The sequence below is a fragment of the Danio rerio genome, chromosome 20, assembly GCF_052040795.2.
Source record: "Danio rerio strain M-AB ecotype USA chromosome 20, GRCz13ab, whole genome shotgun sequence".
Lineage (NCBI taxonomy): Eukaryota > Metazoa > Chordata > Actinopteri > Cypriniformes > Danionidae > Danio > Danio rerio.
In genome coordinates this window covers 4192501-4210363 of record NC_141040.1, presented here as the reverse complement: position 1 = coordinate 4210363, position 17863 = coordinate 4192501, and the positions used below count along the sequence as shown (strand labels likewise).

General features: G+C 36.2%; 1 protein-coding gene across 3 annotated transcripts in view; it reads right to left on the bottom strand.

Annotated features, from left to right (window-relative positions):
• The window catches only part of ttc13 (tetratricopeptide repeat domain 13), a 42497-nt gene that overhangs the window by 18942 nt on the left and 5692 nt on the right, over positions 1 to 17863 (bottom strand). For all 3 annotated transcript variants that reach the window (XR_015517402.1, NM_001130627.1, XM_087296281.1), the window contains 13 exon segments: positions 16879 to 16954; positions 16726 to 16796; positions 15222 to 15287; positions 12137 to 12229; positions 11940 to 12056; positions 10243 to 10353; positions 9617 to 9699; positions 6985 to 7126; positions 5633 to 5807; positions 3296 to 3452; positions 3061 to 3191; positions 2713 to 2845; positions 715 to 807 (listed from right to left, as the gene is read on the bottom strand). Coding sequence is in view for 2 of the 3 variants with exons in the window: in NM_001130627.1 (NP_001124099.1) it covers positions 715 to 807; positions 2713 to 2845; positions 3061 to 3191; positions 3296 to 3452; positions 5633 to 5807; positions 6985 to 7126; positions 9617 to 9699; positions 10243 to 10353; positions 11940 to 12056; positions 12137 to 12229; positions 15222 to 15287; positions 16726 to 16796; positions 16879 to 16954 (1448 nt within the window). In the remaining variant the exon portion in view is untranslated.

The following is a 17863-nucleotide window of genomic DNA, read 5'->3' as shown; positions in this document are numbered from 1 at the left end:
CTGCACAAGACTTTTGGCCAGCGGAGAAATTAAAATGGTCGCGCCCAACTGAGTCTGGTTCCCTCAAGATTTTTTTTCTTCACTCCCATCAGGTGAAGTTTTTTTTCCCTCTCCGGTGTCGCCACTGCCTCGCATGGTTCAGGACTGGTAGAGCTACGCATCGATGAATTTGCTCTCCAGTGTTTGAACTCTCAGTAATGATTAAATCACACTGAACTGAGCTAAACTGAACTGAACTGAACTTAAACACTAAAACCTGAACCACACTGTTCCAGTTACTATGACCATTTATGTGAAGCTGCTTTGACACAATCTACATTGTAAAAGCGCTATACAAATAAAGCTGAATTGAATTGAATATTGAGGGTCGCGAGTCACTGGCATTGTCATTTTGTGGGTCGCGGGCTGAAAAGTTTGGGAACCCCTGCATTAGATGATTTTATTCTACAGGGCTGTTGAATGCTCGACTCTGCATGCACTGATATTTATGTTTGCTGCTTATTATATATTGAGCCTTATTGTTTCTCTTTGTCATCAGTGTCATAGCTGTGGTGTGGACTTCTCTACTCTCAGGCAATTAGAAGGATTATTAAAATGATTGTCAAAATAGCGATTATCCTTGGCGTGAACGGCTCTTAAAAGCCACACACAGTGATTAAGTGATTAAGACTGGCAGCTTTACAGATCAGATGACACACAGGGGAGAAACGGCACCTGATGAGGTTGATGTGGTTGTTAAATCCTCTGCTAAGACTCCTGGCAGGCATCTGATCTAACCACAGCACAGGCTGGTCTGGATCTGCAATCCTGCACACACACACACACACACACAAACACGCATTTGCTTTTCATGTTAAGGGGATTTCCCCTGTAGATGTAATGATTTTTATCTTGCACAGACGGTGTATTCAGTGCATCATCTTCCCCCAAACTTATGTCTAAACACAACCCTCAGATAAAACATTCTGCAGCCATTTTCCTCATTATTTCAAGGCCAGAATTCACTGTTATTGTCACGTACTTGTCAGAACATTTGGTCCCCAGAGTGTGATGAATACTGGGACCACACACACAACGTATATGCATACAAACACAAAACCCAAATACACACTCAAATAAACGCAAATACAACACACAGCACATGCGCGCACACACAGAACACAATGACAACAAACACACATGCATTAACACACAAACATGCGCACATGCGAATAAACACACACACACACGAATGAACGCACACAGAAACTCAAGTACATAAACACGCACACACTCTAACACACAAACAGACACACAAACACAAATAAACACACACAGGCAAACAAACACACACAGGCAAACAAACACACTCAAAAATCACTGACACACACACAAACGCACACACGGGCAAACAAACACACTCAAAATCACTGACACACACACAAATGCACACACAGGCAAACAAACACACTCAAAATCACTGACACACACACAAAAACAAACAAAACACATGTGCACACAAAACAGACACAAAACACACATACACACAAACGCACACACAGAAATGCACACACAAACACACACACACACAAACACACACATATAAAAACACACACACAAACACGCACAGAAATGCACACACAAACACACACACACAAAGACACACATATATAAACACACACACAAACACGCACAGAAATGCACACACAAAAACACAAACAAACACACACACACACACACACAAACACATAAAAACTCACACACACACACACAAAAACACAGAAACACAGAAATACACAAACAAAAACACTCAAAAACACAAACACACACACAAACACACAAACACAAAACACACACACACACACACACACAAACACACACACACACAAAGACACACATATAAAAACACACACACAAACACGCACAGAAATGCACACACACAAACACAAACACACACACACACACACACACACACACACACACACACACACACAAACACATAAAAACTCACACACACACACACACACACACACACACAAACACAGAAACACAGAAATACACAAACAAAAACACTCAAAAACACAAACACACACACAAACACATAAAAACAAACACAAAACACACACACACAAACAAACACACAAACACACACACACACATACACAAATAAACACACACACGCAAAGAAATGCACACACACAAACAAACACACTCAAAAACACTAACACACACACACACACCAAACACACACAAACCCACACACATACATACACACACATAAAATCAAACACAAAACACACACACACAGACACACATCCACACACACACACACAAAAATGCCAAGCATTAATATACACACTCAAAAACGCAAATACACAACCACACACAAACAAAAACACATGCACGCAATCAAGCAAACGCGCACACACACACACACACACACACACACATAAAAATGCACACACACAAATACACACAACATGCACACATAAAAAAGCACACACACAAAAACAGAAACACATACAAAAAAATGCACAACACACACACACAAATAAGCACACATACAAACACACGCATGCAAACAAACAAACAAACAAACAAACAAACACACACACACACACACATACATACATACATACATACATACATACAAGACGCACACAAACACACATCACATACACAAATGCACACACACACACACACACACACACACAGATTCATCATTGTTCTGACCTCCTCCATTTGACAGCGATGTCGAACATGTCTCTCCACTGCAGCTGTCTGGTCTTTCCGTTGACGCGGACCTTCGAGTTGCTCCAGGTCCTCTGCATGGCCTGCATCACCTCTATAGTGGCCAAACCCATCGCTACACAAAACACAAAAGACACAACACTCAAAAAACAACGCTCGACTACACTCCTTTCAGGATGAGAGTCCTTCATTCCAGAATTCATCTTGACATTTTTAGGAGGAAAAAGTAAAACAAACTGTTATTATAAATTATTATAATATATATGCACAAAAACAGCAGAGAAAGCAAAAACAAAACATGATTATCGAGTGTTTTAGAAGCACTCTAACCTCTGTGTATTCTGAGGTTTGGTAAGAAGCCTGACGTGTCGTACTGCATCAGTGCACCGAGATGATCTGCTGTACAGATGAGCTTCTGAACCTCAGCGGAGTAACTGTCAAAGTTCTGAGGGAGAACATCTCTACACACATACAAATGATGCTGGTAACTCCTCATTCATTCATATGTGATCCAGACAATGTTCAAACACTAAAAAGACTGAAGAGACTCGTCTTTTACACTCACTTAATATGCGGTTGAAGTCCAGGCTGTTCTTCGTAGTCTTCTATGAGGAAGGGGAGATTTTTGGCCCAGTGGTTCTTAAAATTTCCTGGCAAATCCTGATCGACATTATACTCCGCAACGGGGACATCCAGATGAGAGTGTAAATACCGGGAGTATTCTATCAGATGATGGAGAAAAACACTGGCGTTTCAGAAAATGAATAATATCATTTATTAGAGAGTTAAAAATGCATCATATTGAGTTTTAGTAATATATATTATTGAAGTCAGAATTATTAGCCCACTTGTGTATTTTTTCCACAATTTCTATTTAACGGAAATTTTTTTAACATAATAGTTTTAATAACTCATTTCTAAGTAATATTTTCTCTTTGCCATGATGACAGTAAACAATATTTGATTAGATATTCACTTCTATACAGCTTAAAGTGACATTTAAAGGGTTAACGTTAATTAGGTTAACTAGGCAGGTTAGGGTAATTAGGCAAGTTATTGTATAATGATAGTTTGTTCTGTAGACTATCAAAAAAAATATATATATACATATATATATATATATATATATATATATATATATATATATATATATATATATATATATATATATATATATATATATATATATATATAAACTTAAAAGGGCTAATAATATTGACCTTAAATTAAAAACTGATTTCATTTAAGCCGAAATAAAACAAATAAGACTTAAAAATATATTTTAGGAAATACTGTGAACATTCCCATCTCTCTTAAACATACGTTGAGAAATATTTGAAAAAGAAAATTCACAAGAGGGCGAATCATTCTGACTTCAACTGTATATATGTATATATATACTGTATAACTGTATATATATATGCACGCACGCACACGAACGCACGCACACACGCACACACACACACACACACACACACACACACACACACACACACACACACACACACACTCTATTATAGAACTATAGTGTGAAATGTATAGATAAATATGTACAGAGTTTACATTTTGTTTAAAACATTTGAGTCACAGCATAAAGATTTTCTGTATTACATAAAATTTGGTTGTACATAATGCTGTTCTTATGAAGCACAATTGGTTTCGATGCTAAAAAGAAATGCTACAAAAAAAAGTATTAGAATAATTTAATATTTAACACCCAAACAATTCATATATTACTATAAAAGTAATTGAATTTTAATATTTATCTTGATTAGTTTTTGTCAATTTTTATTTTATTTTTTTTTTTTATAATGCAAGAAATGTGGCCTATCTTTTAAACTATATTGTGTGGATGAATTTTCAGTTATAAAAAATAAATTGAAAAACTTTTCAAAATTCAAACCCCAATCATTTAATGGTTCACTTACATTTGTGTGCCATGACCAGCGATGGCCAATTATTTGCAAAAAAAAAAATAATAATAATAAAAATAAAAAAGATATCGGGCTTACTTTTCTTTTTTTGGCCATTATATTGTAAGTCACTTAATTACAGTAATTTATTAAGCAATTAAATTATTTTTAAATTGTTCTTCATAATTTTTTTTTTTTAACCAAGTACAAGACAAAGTAATAAGAAAAGCGATTTACATACAATTTTAATGATGTACTTAGTAATTAATTACTTTTATTTACTTTCAAGTAACTTATCCAACTCTGGCCAATAATTTGTTTAGAAACTATGAAATGGATCAAAAATCTGAACTGCATTTCACAATTTACTGTATCATTTAGTAAACATGAAAACTGAAAATATTTTAATATAGCAGCAATTCCCAGAATGTTTCAGCTTAGTTTGTTTACATTTGTTGACTATAAACTCTTTTTCTGAGAAAACATTATGGTAGCAAACGTTTATTTTGTAGAATGTGATCTGTCTGGGTAACACCGACAGTAAAAGATCAGTCATTTGTGACCCTGGACCACAAAACCATTCAAAATTGTACATTTTTTTTTTTTTTAATTGAGATTTATAATCACCTAAACAAGATTCCATTGATGTAATATACTTATTTATACATCAAAATCTGAAATCTGAGGGTCCAGAATAAATCTAAATATTAAGAAAATATAAAAATTGATATTACTGATCATAAACTGAGTTTTGATATATTTATTTTAGGAAGTCTACAACATATCATCATTGAACATCATCTTTACTGAACAGAACTTTCTAGTGATTTTTGACATTAAATCAAATTCCACCGTTTTGACCCAATCAATGTAATATTATTGTAGAAATATACCCGCACAACTTAAGCATGGTTTTGCAGTCCAGGTTCACATTTAATCATTGTTCAATGCTTGTTATTGACAAAATAAAAGCAAACCTCCTCTCTCACCTCTGAGATATTTGACTTTGAGATATTCAGAGCTGGCTTTCTGTCCTAAGAGAGGGTCGTTGAGCATGACTTTAGTCTGGGCTTTAATGCCCTCGTAGAACTGACCCATAGCCACATGACTGAGACCCTTCATGTACTGACACACTTCATTATATGGCTCCAGCTGCAAACATCTCTGAAATGGGAGGAAAAAAAAAAAAACAGACTGAAACAACAAGAGCAAGACTCACGACTAGAGATGACATCATCTCAAAAGTGTCATCAAATAACGAAGAAAACACCTTAAAGGTTTACTTCACTGTAGGAAAAAAGGAATTTATTTGTATTACTTTTCTGTCTTTATTTTTTATTAGAAATATGTTTAGACTAACAACAGATTAATCAATCTTTTCTATTGTATTAGAACACATCTTGACCAGACACACTTCCTTTTTTACTGTGCTGCATACGTTTTAGAAGAACAGCTAACTAGCGGAAAAAGCAGAATAAGAATAAATTTAGATTTGTTCCAGACTGCTGTGTGGACATGTCACAAGGAGCATGATCTTTGTAGAAGTTGTGAAATATATCAAAGATGCATGTAATTGTTCAGTTCTGGTCTGCAAAGAAGGGTTGCAGAAAGAGGAAGTATGTCTAGGGGTTACAAAGAGCCAAGGGACTGCAGAATGACTGATCAGTGACGTTAAACCAAAACTCCACCTGTTATTATCAGTTGTGTATATATGCTGGAGTCAGGAAATGTAAGTTAGTTGCGAACCTCTTCAATGTAATTCTTGTATTGCATTGGGGTAACGTAATCCAGAGCTCTGTCATCGAATTATTCATTTGTATCTAATAAATTACTAATATTTTTGGCATTGAAGAAAACACTCTCCAGACCTTTTCTCATTTAGGATTGGTAGAGCTACGCATCGATGAATTTGCTCTCCAGTGTTTGAACTCTCAGTAATGATTTTAAATCACACTGAACTGAGCTAAACTGAACTGAACTGAACTTAAACCCTAAAAACTGAACTACACTGTTCCAGTTACTTTGACCATTTATGTGAAGCTGCCTTGACACAATCTACATTGTAAAAGCGCTATACAAATAAAGCTGAATTGAATTGAATCATTGAACATGCACGGAATTGGCTTGATATTCCAACATCACCCAAAATTTAAATTTGTTAGAAAACTTTTTTTGTCATCATCACTGCAAACTTATATGAGCAATAATATCATTAAACTTGAAGGGGGGCCTTATAATATTTTCCAGAGGAAAAGGGGGTCTCAGGCATTCCTTTAAGGACTAATGCTGCAAACATAGAGGCATATGGAAATACCCACACACATACACACACTTGACTGACCTTGAAGTTGCCGATGGCCTCCTGCAGACTGCCGTGGTGGTAGAGCATCATTCCTCTGAGCTGCAGGGACTGGATGTGGTTCTGATCCAGTAACAGAGCCTTCTGGAAGCTCTCCATGGCATTCTCAATATCTCCCAATTCCCTGAAAACACACACAAACACATGTGTATCATTGGTCCAGTTTACACCTAGTATTAGGAAGCAATTCTGCCAATCCAATTATAAAAGGATGATGCAAAATACAGGTATAATGGTGTCTTAAATGTTGGATTAACTCTCCATCTTCTACTTACAGAAGAGTACTTGCTTTCTTTGCTCAAAAATAGCATTGACCAATTATTTGATTTCTATGATGTCATAAGAATAGGGAACTTAAACCATCCAAAAGGGATAATTCACCCAAAAATGGAAATTTACTCACTATTTAGTATACAGTATGTGGGCGTAGATAAATCTTTTTAATCTAGATTATTCTCACTGTAATCTTGGCATAAACCTGGAATAATCTACATTAAAATGGCTCATTTAAATTCTGCCAATCAAAATATGTGTGCTACCCAAATAATGACTAAAAGTAAGTCTGTGAGAACGGGTTTCTCAAGCCAGGTGTCGCATTAGACCAGGGGCTCATCTCCTGTTTCCAAAACACATCACAAACTGCTTGATAAACTGTTCTACTATGATAATTGGTGATGCAAATAAATGATGTTCAATAAGATGTGCTTGTGTTTACTAACTGTTTATTCAGTTAAGCTTGATTGTTGAACTGTAGGCCTACATAAGCTCCATTTTTGATGACCTTAATTCGACTAAAGTCATAACTGAACTGAACAAAAATGGAATTAAGATGTGGCGTATGCAGATATTAGTGGCATTATTGAAATAAACACCGCAATCAAACTATTATCGTCATGTAGGACTTTTCACCACACCCACACACACGTTTGTTTTTGTGAAAAGTGGGGACATTACATAGGTTTCCATTCATTTTATACTGTCCAAACCGTACATTATATTGCCCTCACCCCACCCCACCCCAAAACCCAACCATCACAGGAGACTGTGTGCAGCTTTACTCTCTGATTCTGTAGGATTTATAAGCATTTTGAGAAATGAGGACGTCACCAATGTCCTCATAATACACCTCCTTTTTGTAATACCCATGACATACCCATGTCATTATACAGATTTGTGTCCTGAAATGTCACAAAAACACGTACACGCACGCACGCACGCACGCACGCACGCACGCACGCACGCACGCACGCACGCACGCACGCACGCACGCACGCACGCACGCACGCACGCACGCACGCACGCACGCACGCACGCACGCACGCACACACACACACACACACACACACACACTCCTTACTCCTTATTTGCGTCTATTACCCCAGTTTGTCTAGGGGGCATGAATGAACTGTTCATGAGTGAAAGTGAAACTGCCGAACTGCAGTTAAAGTCACCTAAAATTACAGGAAACTCTTCCATGAAAGCACTTCACATAAACACCTTAATTATATTATTGTCTATTAAGGCAAATAACTAGACTTCAGATGTCCATGTAAGCGTAGTCAGTGGTGATTTCGAAGTAAGTAAAAGATCCAGAAGGGCATCCTGCTGATTTGACTTAGATGGGCACTGTTTTTGTCAGACGACTCACTGGTTTGACTTTCATTCACCGTCATTCATTTTAAAAAGCACTTGGTCCATTTTGTTTGTATATGTTTTACTCGAACGCATAAACTCTACAGGTGCCTGATAGTTAGATGTGGAGCTAACATTAATCGGATTCCCTCTAGCGAACTGCATCCATGCTAGCACGTCATGTTTGATGCGGTAGTTTCACAGTAGGAATACACACAGGTTCTTAGACTCGTTCTCGCCCCCCTACAGTGCAATTTGGCCAGGTATACATCCGCGCTAAAATATCAAGGTGAAAGTCATCAGCTTGCATAGAATAGACCCAGCGCCCAACCCAACTTTAGAAATAGATTAACGGCGATATATATATTTGTAATAGCCTGATAGGATTCTCACGTTAATGCCTTTAACGGCCTACCACTACTATTTAGTTAATTATTTACATTATTTAATTATAAACTTAAAGTTTACCATATTTTATAAACACCACTTTTCTATAGTTATAAAAATATTCTTACAATTAAAATTCATCAACAGCAATAAATAATACATAAGGTAAAATACATAAATAATAATAAAGATAATAAGATAAAAATCTAAAACTGTTTTGAAGGTTTACTTTTGATAAAAATGTTACAATTTTAGCAGGATTCACATTTATAACTTTTTCATGTAACGTCTCTCCAGAAAAAAATTGTCTTAAAACATTAAAAATGGGGCATTCCACAATAATATGTTTAACAGTTTGGTTTCTTTTGCAATATTGACATTTTGGTGGTTCTTCTCGTGTGTCCAATGCGGCATCTTCTATGACTGGTTCTCGCCTCAAAGAAATCAGGAACGTGAATACAAGCGGACAAAAATAAACAGATTAAACACCAGTTGAAATCCCTCACCTACTTAAAGTGATAGACCAAAACACAAGCCTGTTTCATGTGAACAGACAAAATCTAGATATCTGACAGAACTGACAGAGTCACCTTACCTGTAAGCCTGACCCAAGCTTTTATAAGCATCTATAAAGTCCGACTTCAGCTTGAGAGCCTCTTTAAACACCTCGATAGCCTCCTGCGTGGAGAAAATAATGTTAAACAAAGCATGTTTAATTAATGTGGTACTTTTAATAAGATTTAGATTGATTTATCTGATAAATTATTAAATTATGTTTTCACATCATTAGATTAAAAGATCAGAAATACCAAATGTTACACGTCAGTATTATTTACATGCACACAACATCTCTCTTGCTCTCTCGCTGACTCAATGTAGACTAGATCTATCATAACTGATAAATATACTATTAAATATTATGTTGCGAAAAGCAAAACAAATTTTAACTTGTCTACAACTTTGTAAATGACCAAAGCACAAGAATAATCAATGGTTTGCCGTTCTTTAAAGAGTTTTAAATGCACTTGGCAGAGGATAACCAGGTTTGTCATTGGCAGATTTTGCTTTTAAAATTCTTACGCACGGCAACCTATTGATTATTGCTTACATATGTAATGTCAAAACTCTTCTGTGTGTTTAGACACTTACGTAGTCTAAACGTTATCTGAACTATATGAGGCCAGCAGTACAGTTTGTGGTAATATTTATAATTTTTCTTACCTTAAGAAGTCCCCTGTGGAAGAAGGTCAGGCCTTTATATAGCATAGCGATGGGCTGGTTCTTCTTCAGCTCTAGAGACTGCTGGAAATCCTCCATGGCCGCCATATAATCCTGAAAGACAAAGACAGAAAAAAGGTATTTTTAAATAAACTTTTAAAACTAAATATAGATTAAAACTTTTAAAGTGAGGCCAGTCCTGTTTTTATTAGTTAAAAGAAATTACTTTTATTCTGTATTATTTGCTTTAACTCAGAAAATAATGCATTAAACTGTTGAAAATTAAATGACATGCTTCCAAAACATCCTATTATAAATAAAAACTCATCTTTTGAGATTTTGGCTGTAAACATTCTTGAAAATGTATCAAGGCCTAAAAACAGGTATTTTTTGTTTAGGAGCGCAAAAAAAAAATTATCAATCAATCAATCCATCCATCCATCCATCCATCCATCCATCCATCCATCCATCCATCTATCCATCTATCTATCTGTCTAACCATCCATCCATCCATCCATCCATCTATCTGTCTAACCATCCATCCATCCATCCATCCATCCATCTATCTGTCCATCCATCCATCCATCCATCCATCCATCCATCCATCCATCGATCTATCTATCTATCTATCTATCTATCTATCTATCTATCTATCTATCTATCTATCTATCTATCTATCTATCTATCTATCTATCTATCTATCTATCTATCTATCTATCTATCTATCTATCTATCTATCCATCCATTCATCTATCTATCTATATGCTAATAAGCTAAGTCTGTCTGTCTGTCTGTCTGTCTGTCTGTCTGTCTGTCTGTCTGTCTGTCTGTCTGTCTATCTATCTATCTATCTATATGTCTGTCCATCTATCTATCTTTCCATCCATCTATCTATCTATCTATCCATCCATCCATCTATCCATCTATCTATCCATTCATCCGTCCATCCGTCCATCTATCTATCCATCCATCCATCCATCCATCCACCCATCCATCCATATATAGTCAGAAATATTCGCCACCCTGTTTAATTTGTTTACTAGTTGCAGATGCAATCTTGAGGCTGTTTTTGCGAGTTTGAGGTAATCAATCACAGAACTGGGAAAAAAGTGCATTTTAATAACGAAATCCAAAAAAAAAAAAAATGCAGCTTGTTTTCATACTTTATAGAATCCTCTCGCGGAATAAACCTGCGGCCAGAATATACCTGTTTGCGCGCTTCATCCAGCCCGCGGGCCGAACATTTGACACCCCTGGTTTAAATGAGCATTTCATACAAATGTTTTAGAGCTACTGTCAGACATTTGGGCCTTCAAAAATTTATTAGAGAAAGAAGTGGGCCCCGCAGTGAAAAAGTTTGAGAACCCCTGAACTAAGAGATTTTTCCACAGTTTGTTTTCATAGAACAATAAACTTATCTACAAACCATTATATGACTTTAATAATTAACTCCCCCATATCTCCTTTTATAGCCCATTGTATTTATCATAAAATAATCATAAACATCTTCTTCACACATGCTGAAGCTAAAAGTTTCGGGACTCTGAACCTGTGCTAAACAGATCCAGAGCGATCTATGAGACAGACGTTTAACACATTAGAAATCTTCCATACGTTACCATAACAGTTTAATCTATTGAGGCCAGAGCCAAAGTGCATCATGAGAGATAAGATGTGGTGTGTGTAGCGTGTGCGTGTACCTCTGATATGAAGAGCAGTGTTCCCCTGTGTCTGTACAGTCGGGCTGAAGGCTGTAGTTGAATGGCTTTAGTCAAGTCCGACAGAGCTTCGCTGATGCGGCCCAAAGGAGACAAAATCTGAAAACACATCATTCATAATCATTACACTTCCTAAACACACACACACACAATTGGTTGACTTGGCGTTTGATGCTTACTTCGGCTCTCTGCTCATACACTTCAGGTCTGTTGGGCTCCAGCGCGATCACTCGGCTTAATTCATATAAAGCCAGGTCTGCATTCTTTATGTCCTTTAAAGAGAAAATTACCTTTGTTTATATGGACAGCAATCACTATAAGCGCTGATATATTTAGTAGTGTCTGATAAGGCAACATTAAAACAGTTTAACACAGCCTTTTCCATTAGTTTTAGGACGTCCACTAAAATAAAATTTTGTGTAAAAAAAAAATAAAAATAATAATAATATATATATATATATATATATATATATTATATTATTATACTTATTATGGTATATTATATACCTAAATATTTCATCTGGAATGATTTGGAGTCTTCTTAAAGTTGGCCTAAAAAATAAAATCTGTGTATACGTAGCCATCGTCAAATAATAAGAGTTCAGTACATGGAAATGGCTATATAGCTTCAAACCCCATTGTTTCCTCGTTCTCATGTAAAACATGTGAGTGTAAAGCCCTGGTGAAAAACAGGTCTATCAGAAAACAAAACAGACTGTTGCGTTGCTCTGGGGATATCCATAAGCAAGGCCTCAATGTTTGGATGGTCTTCAGTTCACATTCTACGTCATCTGGAGATCATCAGTCAAAATGGACTGATATGTTGCACATGGGATCGTTTATAAGCATGGCCTAGGCTGCGTTAACTTTCTAATTATGTGGGCCTTTTATTTTGAAAAGAAAATGACAAAAAGCCAGCCACATCAGATTGTTTCTTTATGTGTTGCTGTGGAACGACACCACTAGACATCTCTTCACATGCGTGTGAGGACGCAAAATCCAGGATATACGGATTAAACCAACAGAATCTCACATCAATTCGTAACTTTTTGATTAGGTGGCTGATTCGTACAATCTTATTCGTACAATTTATTACGATTTGCTTTGGGGCTGGGTGCCAAGCCTCCTTTTTAAAATTGTACATTTTCCTACGACTGAATTCATATGAATTAGCCACTTAACTGACAAAACGTAAAATAAGCTGCGTCCCAAATGGCACACTTCACTATGCACTCATGCACTATGTAATTATGCACTTACACACTCAACAGGATAGTATATGCATGTAGTGTTGTCCCAAATGGCTCCCTAATGTTTTTTTAATAAGCGGAAATTCAAACCGTTTCCCTGATGATGTTTGACTGTTGCCAAATCAGTGAAATAAACGACCGAATTATCAAATAATACCTGCCCTGAGTATTGCCGCATTCACCATCGGGAGGCGCTGTAATCACTCTCGTAGGAGAATTTTGCTTTCACCATCCAAAATAAATAAAGTTACCCAACATGTGCGCCTGATAGCTCCGCCCCTTCCGCTACGTAAGCAAACCTGTGGTCATTGAGTGCGTGAAGTGTCCATCATTACACACTTCATTTTAGCGGCTGAATGAGTGCATCATCCGGGTAATTAAAGTGCACTTATTATTTTTAGAGTTTTCAGTGTGAACACACTACTTACACTATTTATACTACAAAATGGCGTAGAGTAGTGCATAAGTATGCGATTTGGGATGCAGCTATTGTTACGTTTTCTCATGAGATCAGGCTGGATCAAACATTTATTCAGCTCCACCACAAAGAGTATGTTTAATTGTAGCCTTTGTCAATAATCATGTTTATTGTGTCTTTTGCCTGGTTTATACTTCTGCGTCAAGTGATCGGCATAACCCACGGCGCATGCAACGCACGTAGCTGTGCATTTATACTTCTGCGCACTGTTTCTGTTGCTCTCCAATAACACTTCCGAAACGCTAGTTGGCAGTGAGGTGTTTATGTTACTCTGTGTCGAGTTTCTCCGTTGGTGTTTTGTTTTTTTTCTGAACGCTTCCTTAATGTACAATCGGTTCAAACTCGCTCAAACGGCGGATGTGCGTCAACTTTAACCAGGAGGTAAACACAAAACAAAACTTTCCATCCTGAGCTCCTCCACAGGACTCCACACTTGTAATCAGTCGTTTCATTGGGCTCACGAGCTCTCGGTCCTGCCCACACTCATCAGTGCTACCAAGCTGACCAATCACAGAGCTTGTGATATGCGTCGTTGCGGCGTTTAGTTACATGTTTTGTGAGGTGCGCGTCCATTTGTAAGCCGTGCCGTAGCATACGCTTGACGCATAAGTATAAATCAGCCTTAAATGTGCACTTACTAAAAAATGCACCTCTAAGAATCGCATCATATCTGTCACTTGTCTGAAGTGAGAACTCTTTATTAAACATTGTATTTACTAAAGGGGTTTCCGAGAGCTGCTAATGTAACAATATTTATGTAACAATGAAATATGTTTAATCTTACTCCATCTCCTACAACCTAATTTCTCTCAATGAAGGTAAATTAAACCTCCACATTAATAGAGGGTCATTAATATTCATGACCTATCCAAATATGGTCAATACTGACCTCCTGCTTCTAGGGGTATTTAATGGGGTAATACATATTATGAATATTGTGATCCTATTATGAATTTTTAAAACAGCTTTTGCTGAAATTTTAAAGTGTAATAAAAGTTCATATCATTAAACTTTTATGATATTTTGATCAAATGAACTCTCAGTATAACCACTGTGGGAATATAAATTTATATTTATATAACTTATATTTATAAAAGTTGTTTCCAGGATGTGACAGACCTTAAAATGTCTTGGTTTTCCTGAACCCTGTCTGTCTCCAAAGTAATGCAAATTGTCAGTTTCACAGCATGGTTGTGTCTATTGTTTTCATTTTTTGATCAACTGGTCAGGCGGTTTCTGTCTCCAGAACATGATGAGACCAGGCCTGAAAAAGCAGTTTACCCTGCCGACCACAACCCTTCATTTTGGTTAACTGTCCCCACCTACATGTATCAAACTGTATAAATGTATAATGTTTGCTGTGCAGTTTAAGAGTTTGCTTTCGATGATGCCACAGCCAAGCTGAGTTCCTCTTATTAAAAAGGATTATGCTTTGAAGACAACCGAAAGATTCTCCCTGGTTTTTTGGGCTCTTAGAAGTTTACAACACAATGTTGTTCCGCATTTTTGAGTATTATTTTAAAACAAGTGACATACCTGCAGACTCTTTTTTCCATATGCTATTCCCCGTCCATAGATGGCACTAACCAGTTCAGGATCTCCCTGAGGTGACAGAAAACAGTACTTTTAAGTATACACTATTATTATTATTATTATAACTACAATAATATTATTACATTACAGGAAATTCTATGTAAAATCTAAATCATGAAACGTGTGCAAAACACTGAGGTTTCCAAAATAAGAACAGATAACAGTTGAACAGTAACAGTTGAAAGGTCAACAACAGACACTTTGTCATGTGACTTAATGCGAAACAGCTGATTATTTTGAGCATTTAATAAAAGCATATATTACAGTATATACATAAGTACCTGTTTATTTTGTACTGCTGATAAAACAAGCAAAAAAGCTTAGATAAAAGCAAGCTTAAAAAGGTTAAGTCAACTAACAGCCTAAAATGATGTTAGTTTAAAACATTTTAGATTTAATTATGCATAAAAAAAGTTGCAATCTTTAAATCAAAAGAACTTCATAAGTCACCCCACATGATAAAAAAAATACTCCAGTAATTTAGAGTAGGGAGACGTAGTGGCGCAGTAGGTAGTGCTGTCGCCTCACAGCAAGAAGGTTGCTGGTTCGAGCCTCGGCTCAGTTGGCGTTTCAGTGTGGAGTTTGCATGTTCACCCTGCCTTCGCATGGGTTTCCTCCGGGTGCTCCGGTTTCCCCCACAGTCCAAAGACATGCAGTACAGGTGAATTGAGTAGGCTAAATTGTCCGTAGTGTATGAGTTTGTGTGTGTGTGAATGTGTGTGTGGATGTTTTCCAGAGATGGGTTGCGGCTGGAAGGGTATTCGCTGCGTAAAAAACGTGCTGGATAAGTTGGCAGTTCATTCCACTGTCGCGATCCCAGATTAATAAAGGGACTAAGCCGACAAGAAAATTAATGAATGAATGAAAAATTATGGTTTGCATAAAACAAAAATGAAGCACTGCAGTTATATTATATTAGTTTTATAAGGGGTTAAAACACTATTGTGTGGCAACAGTGTGTGAATAAAACCAACCTCTAATGGTAAAAATGCATTAATTCTATCTTTTTATTGATGTCACTTTATAAAAGCAGTCTGTAGAAACACATTGATTGGCATTCTCACTTTGCATGTGTCATCAGAGGGGGAAAACCACACCCACTATTGACAATTTCGCCCTCGTTAGCATAAGCAGCCCTGAGTTAGAAGCAGCTGAACGCCACTAGCATTTTGAATCTGTAGCTCCGCCTGCTTTTGAAAAAAGGGCTGGGAGCATAATCTCATTTGCATTTGAAGCGACAGTAACCAAAACAACACATTTAGGGTCAAAGCCTAAACGGGGCAGATTCAAAGAGTTATAAAACATTAATTATGTGGTATTTTGAGCTGAAAGTTCACATACACACTATAGGGACATCAGAGATTTATTTGACATCTTGTAAAAATGGGTATAATAGGTACCCTTTAAATGTAAAAAAAAATAATAATAAATTCTGAATGAAACTGACCTGAAGCAGTAAGGAGAAGTGCTTGATAGCTTCATCATACAGTCCGTTTCCAATAAGAACATAACCTATGGCTGAATTACAAACAAAGAGTGTTAGAGGCTTTCATTACACACAGACAAGTACACAAAAACACAAAACACAGCTGACACACACCGAGCTCTTCATTGGTATTTTGGTTGTCCACAGCGAAAGGAAACCGCCGCTGTTCGACAAACAACTTTGCCTGATTCTGCGGTGAAAGAAAGAGGGAGGAAAGAAAGGAAAGCATGTCAGGAAGTGTCAACCTCTTACAATCAATCCAACCAAAGAGTGGATGGAAAAAACAATGCAAAGACATCCATAATAACAGAGGACGAGGAGGATAAACAACGCTTGTGCTACATAGGAAGTGTTTGGTTTTAGGTCAAAACTACTTCTCATCCCAATGTGTGTTTACAGTGTTTTAAGATCTAAATGCAGGTGTTTAAGGATAGGGTTCAGCTACAAATACACATTTTCTGCCATCATTTAATTACCCTGATGTAGTGTCATTTCAGAACCTGTATGACTTTCTTCCATAAAAACACAAACGTACAATATTGGATTGATAAAATGAATAAATGTGATCAAACTTTAAATTGTGCTTATTTTCCAATGTAAAAACTAACAGTGCCAGAAACTAGTAAGATTATAATGAACTATAACTATCAGGGTGTAATAATCTAGTAAATTGTAAAAACTTAAGCTTTTTCCAACTTTTTCCAGCAACCAAAACAATTAATTTAGTTACCTTAATGTACTTATTTTACTAAAACTAATAATAATAATAATAATAATAATAATAATGAAAATGGGTAAAAATAAAATAAAAAGTTGATTTAAAAAGTAAAGTAATTGAAATGACAACTTCAAGTATTATTATTATTATTATTATTGTATTATTATTATTATTATAGTCAAACCTGAATTACAACTAACACAGAACATGTCAAAATAAAACTTTTATATTTTGCTAACTTAATGTATTTAAATAAATACATCAAACAAAATTATATACAGAAAAAATATCAAAATATAAATAAATATCTAAAAGAAATATAGATAAAGATATAAAGGGAATAAATTAAAACGACAACCCATATTTATTATTATTTAAACT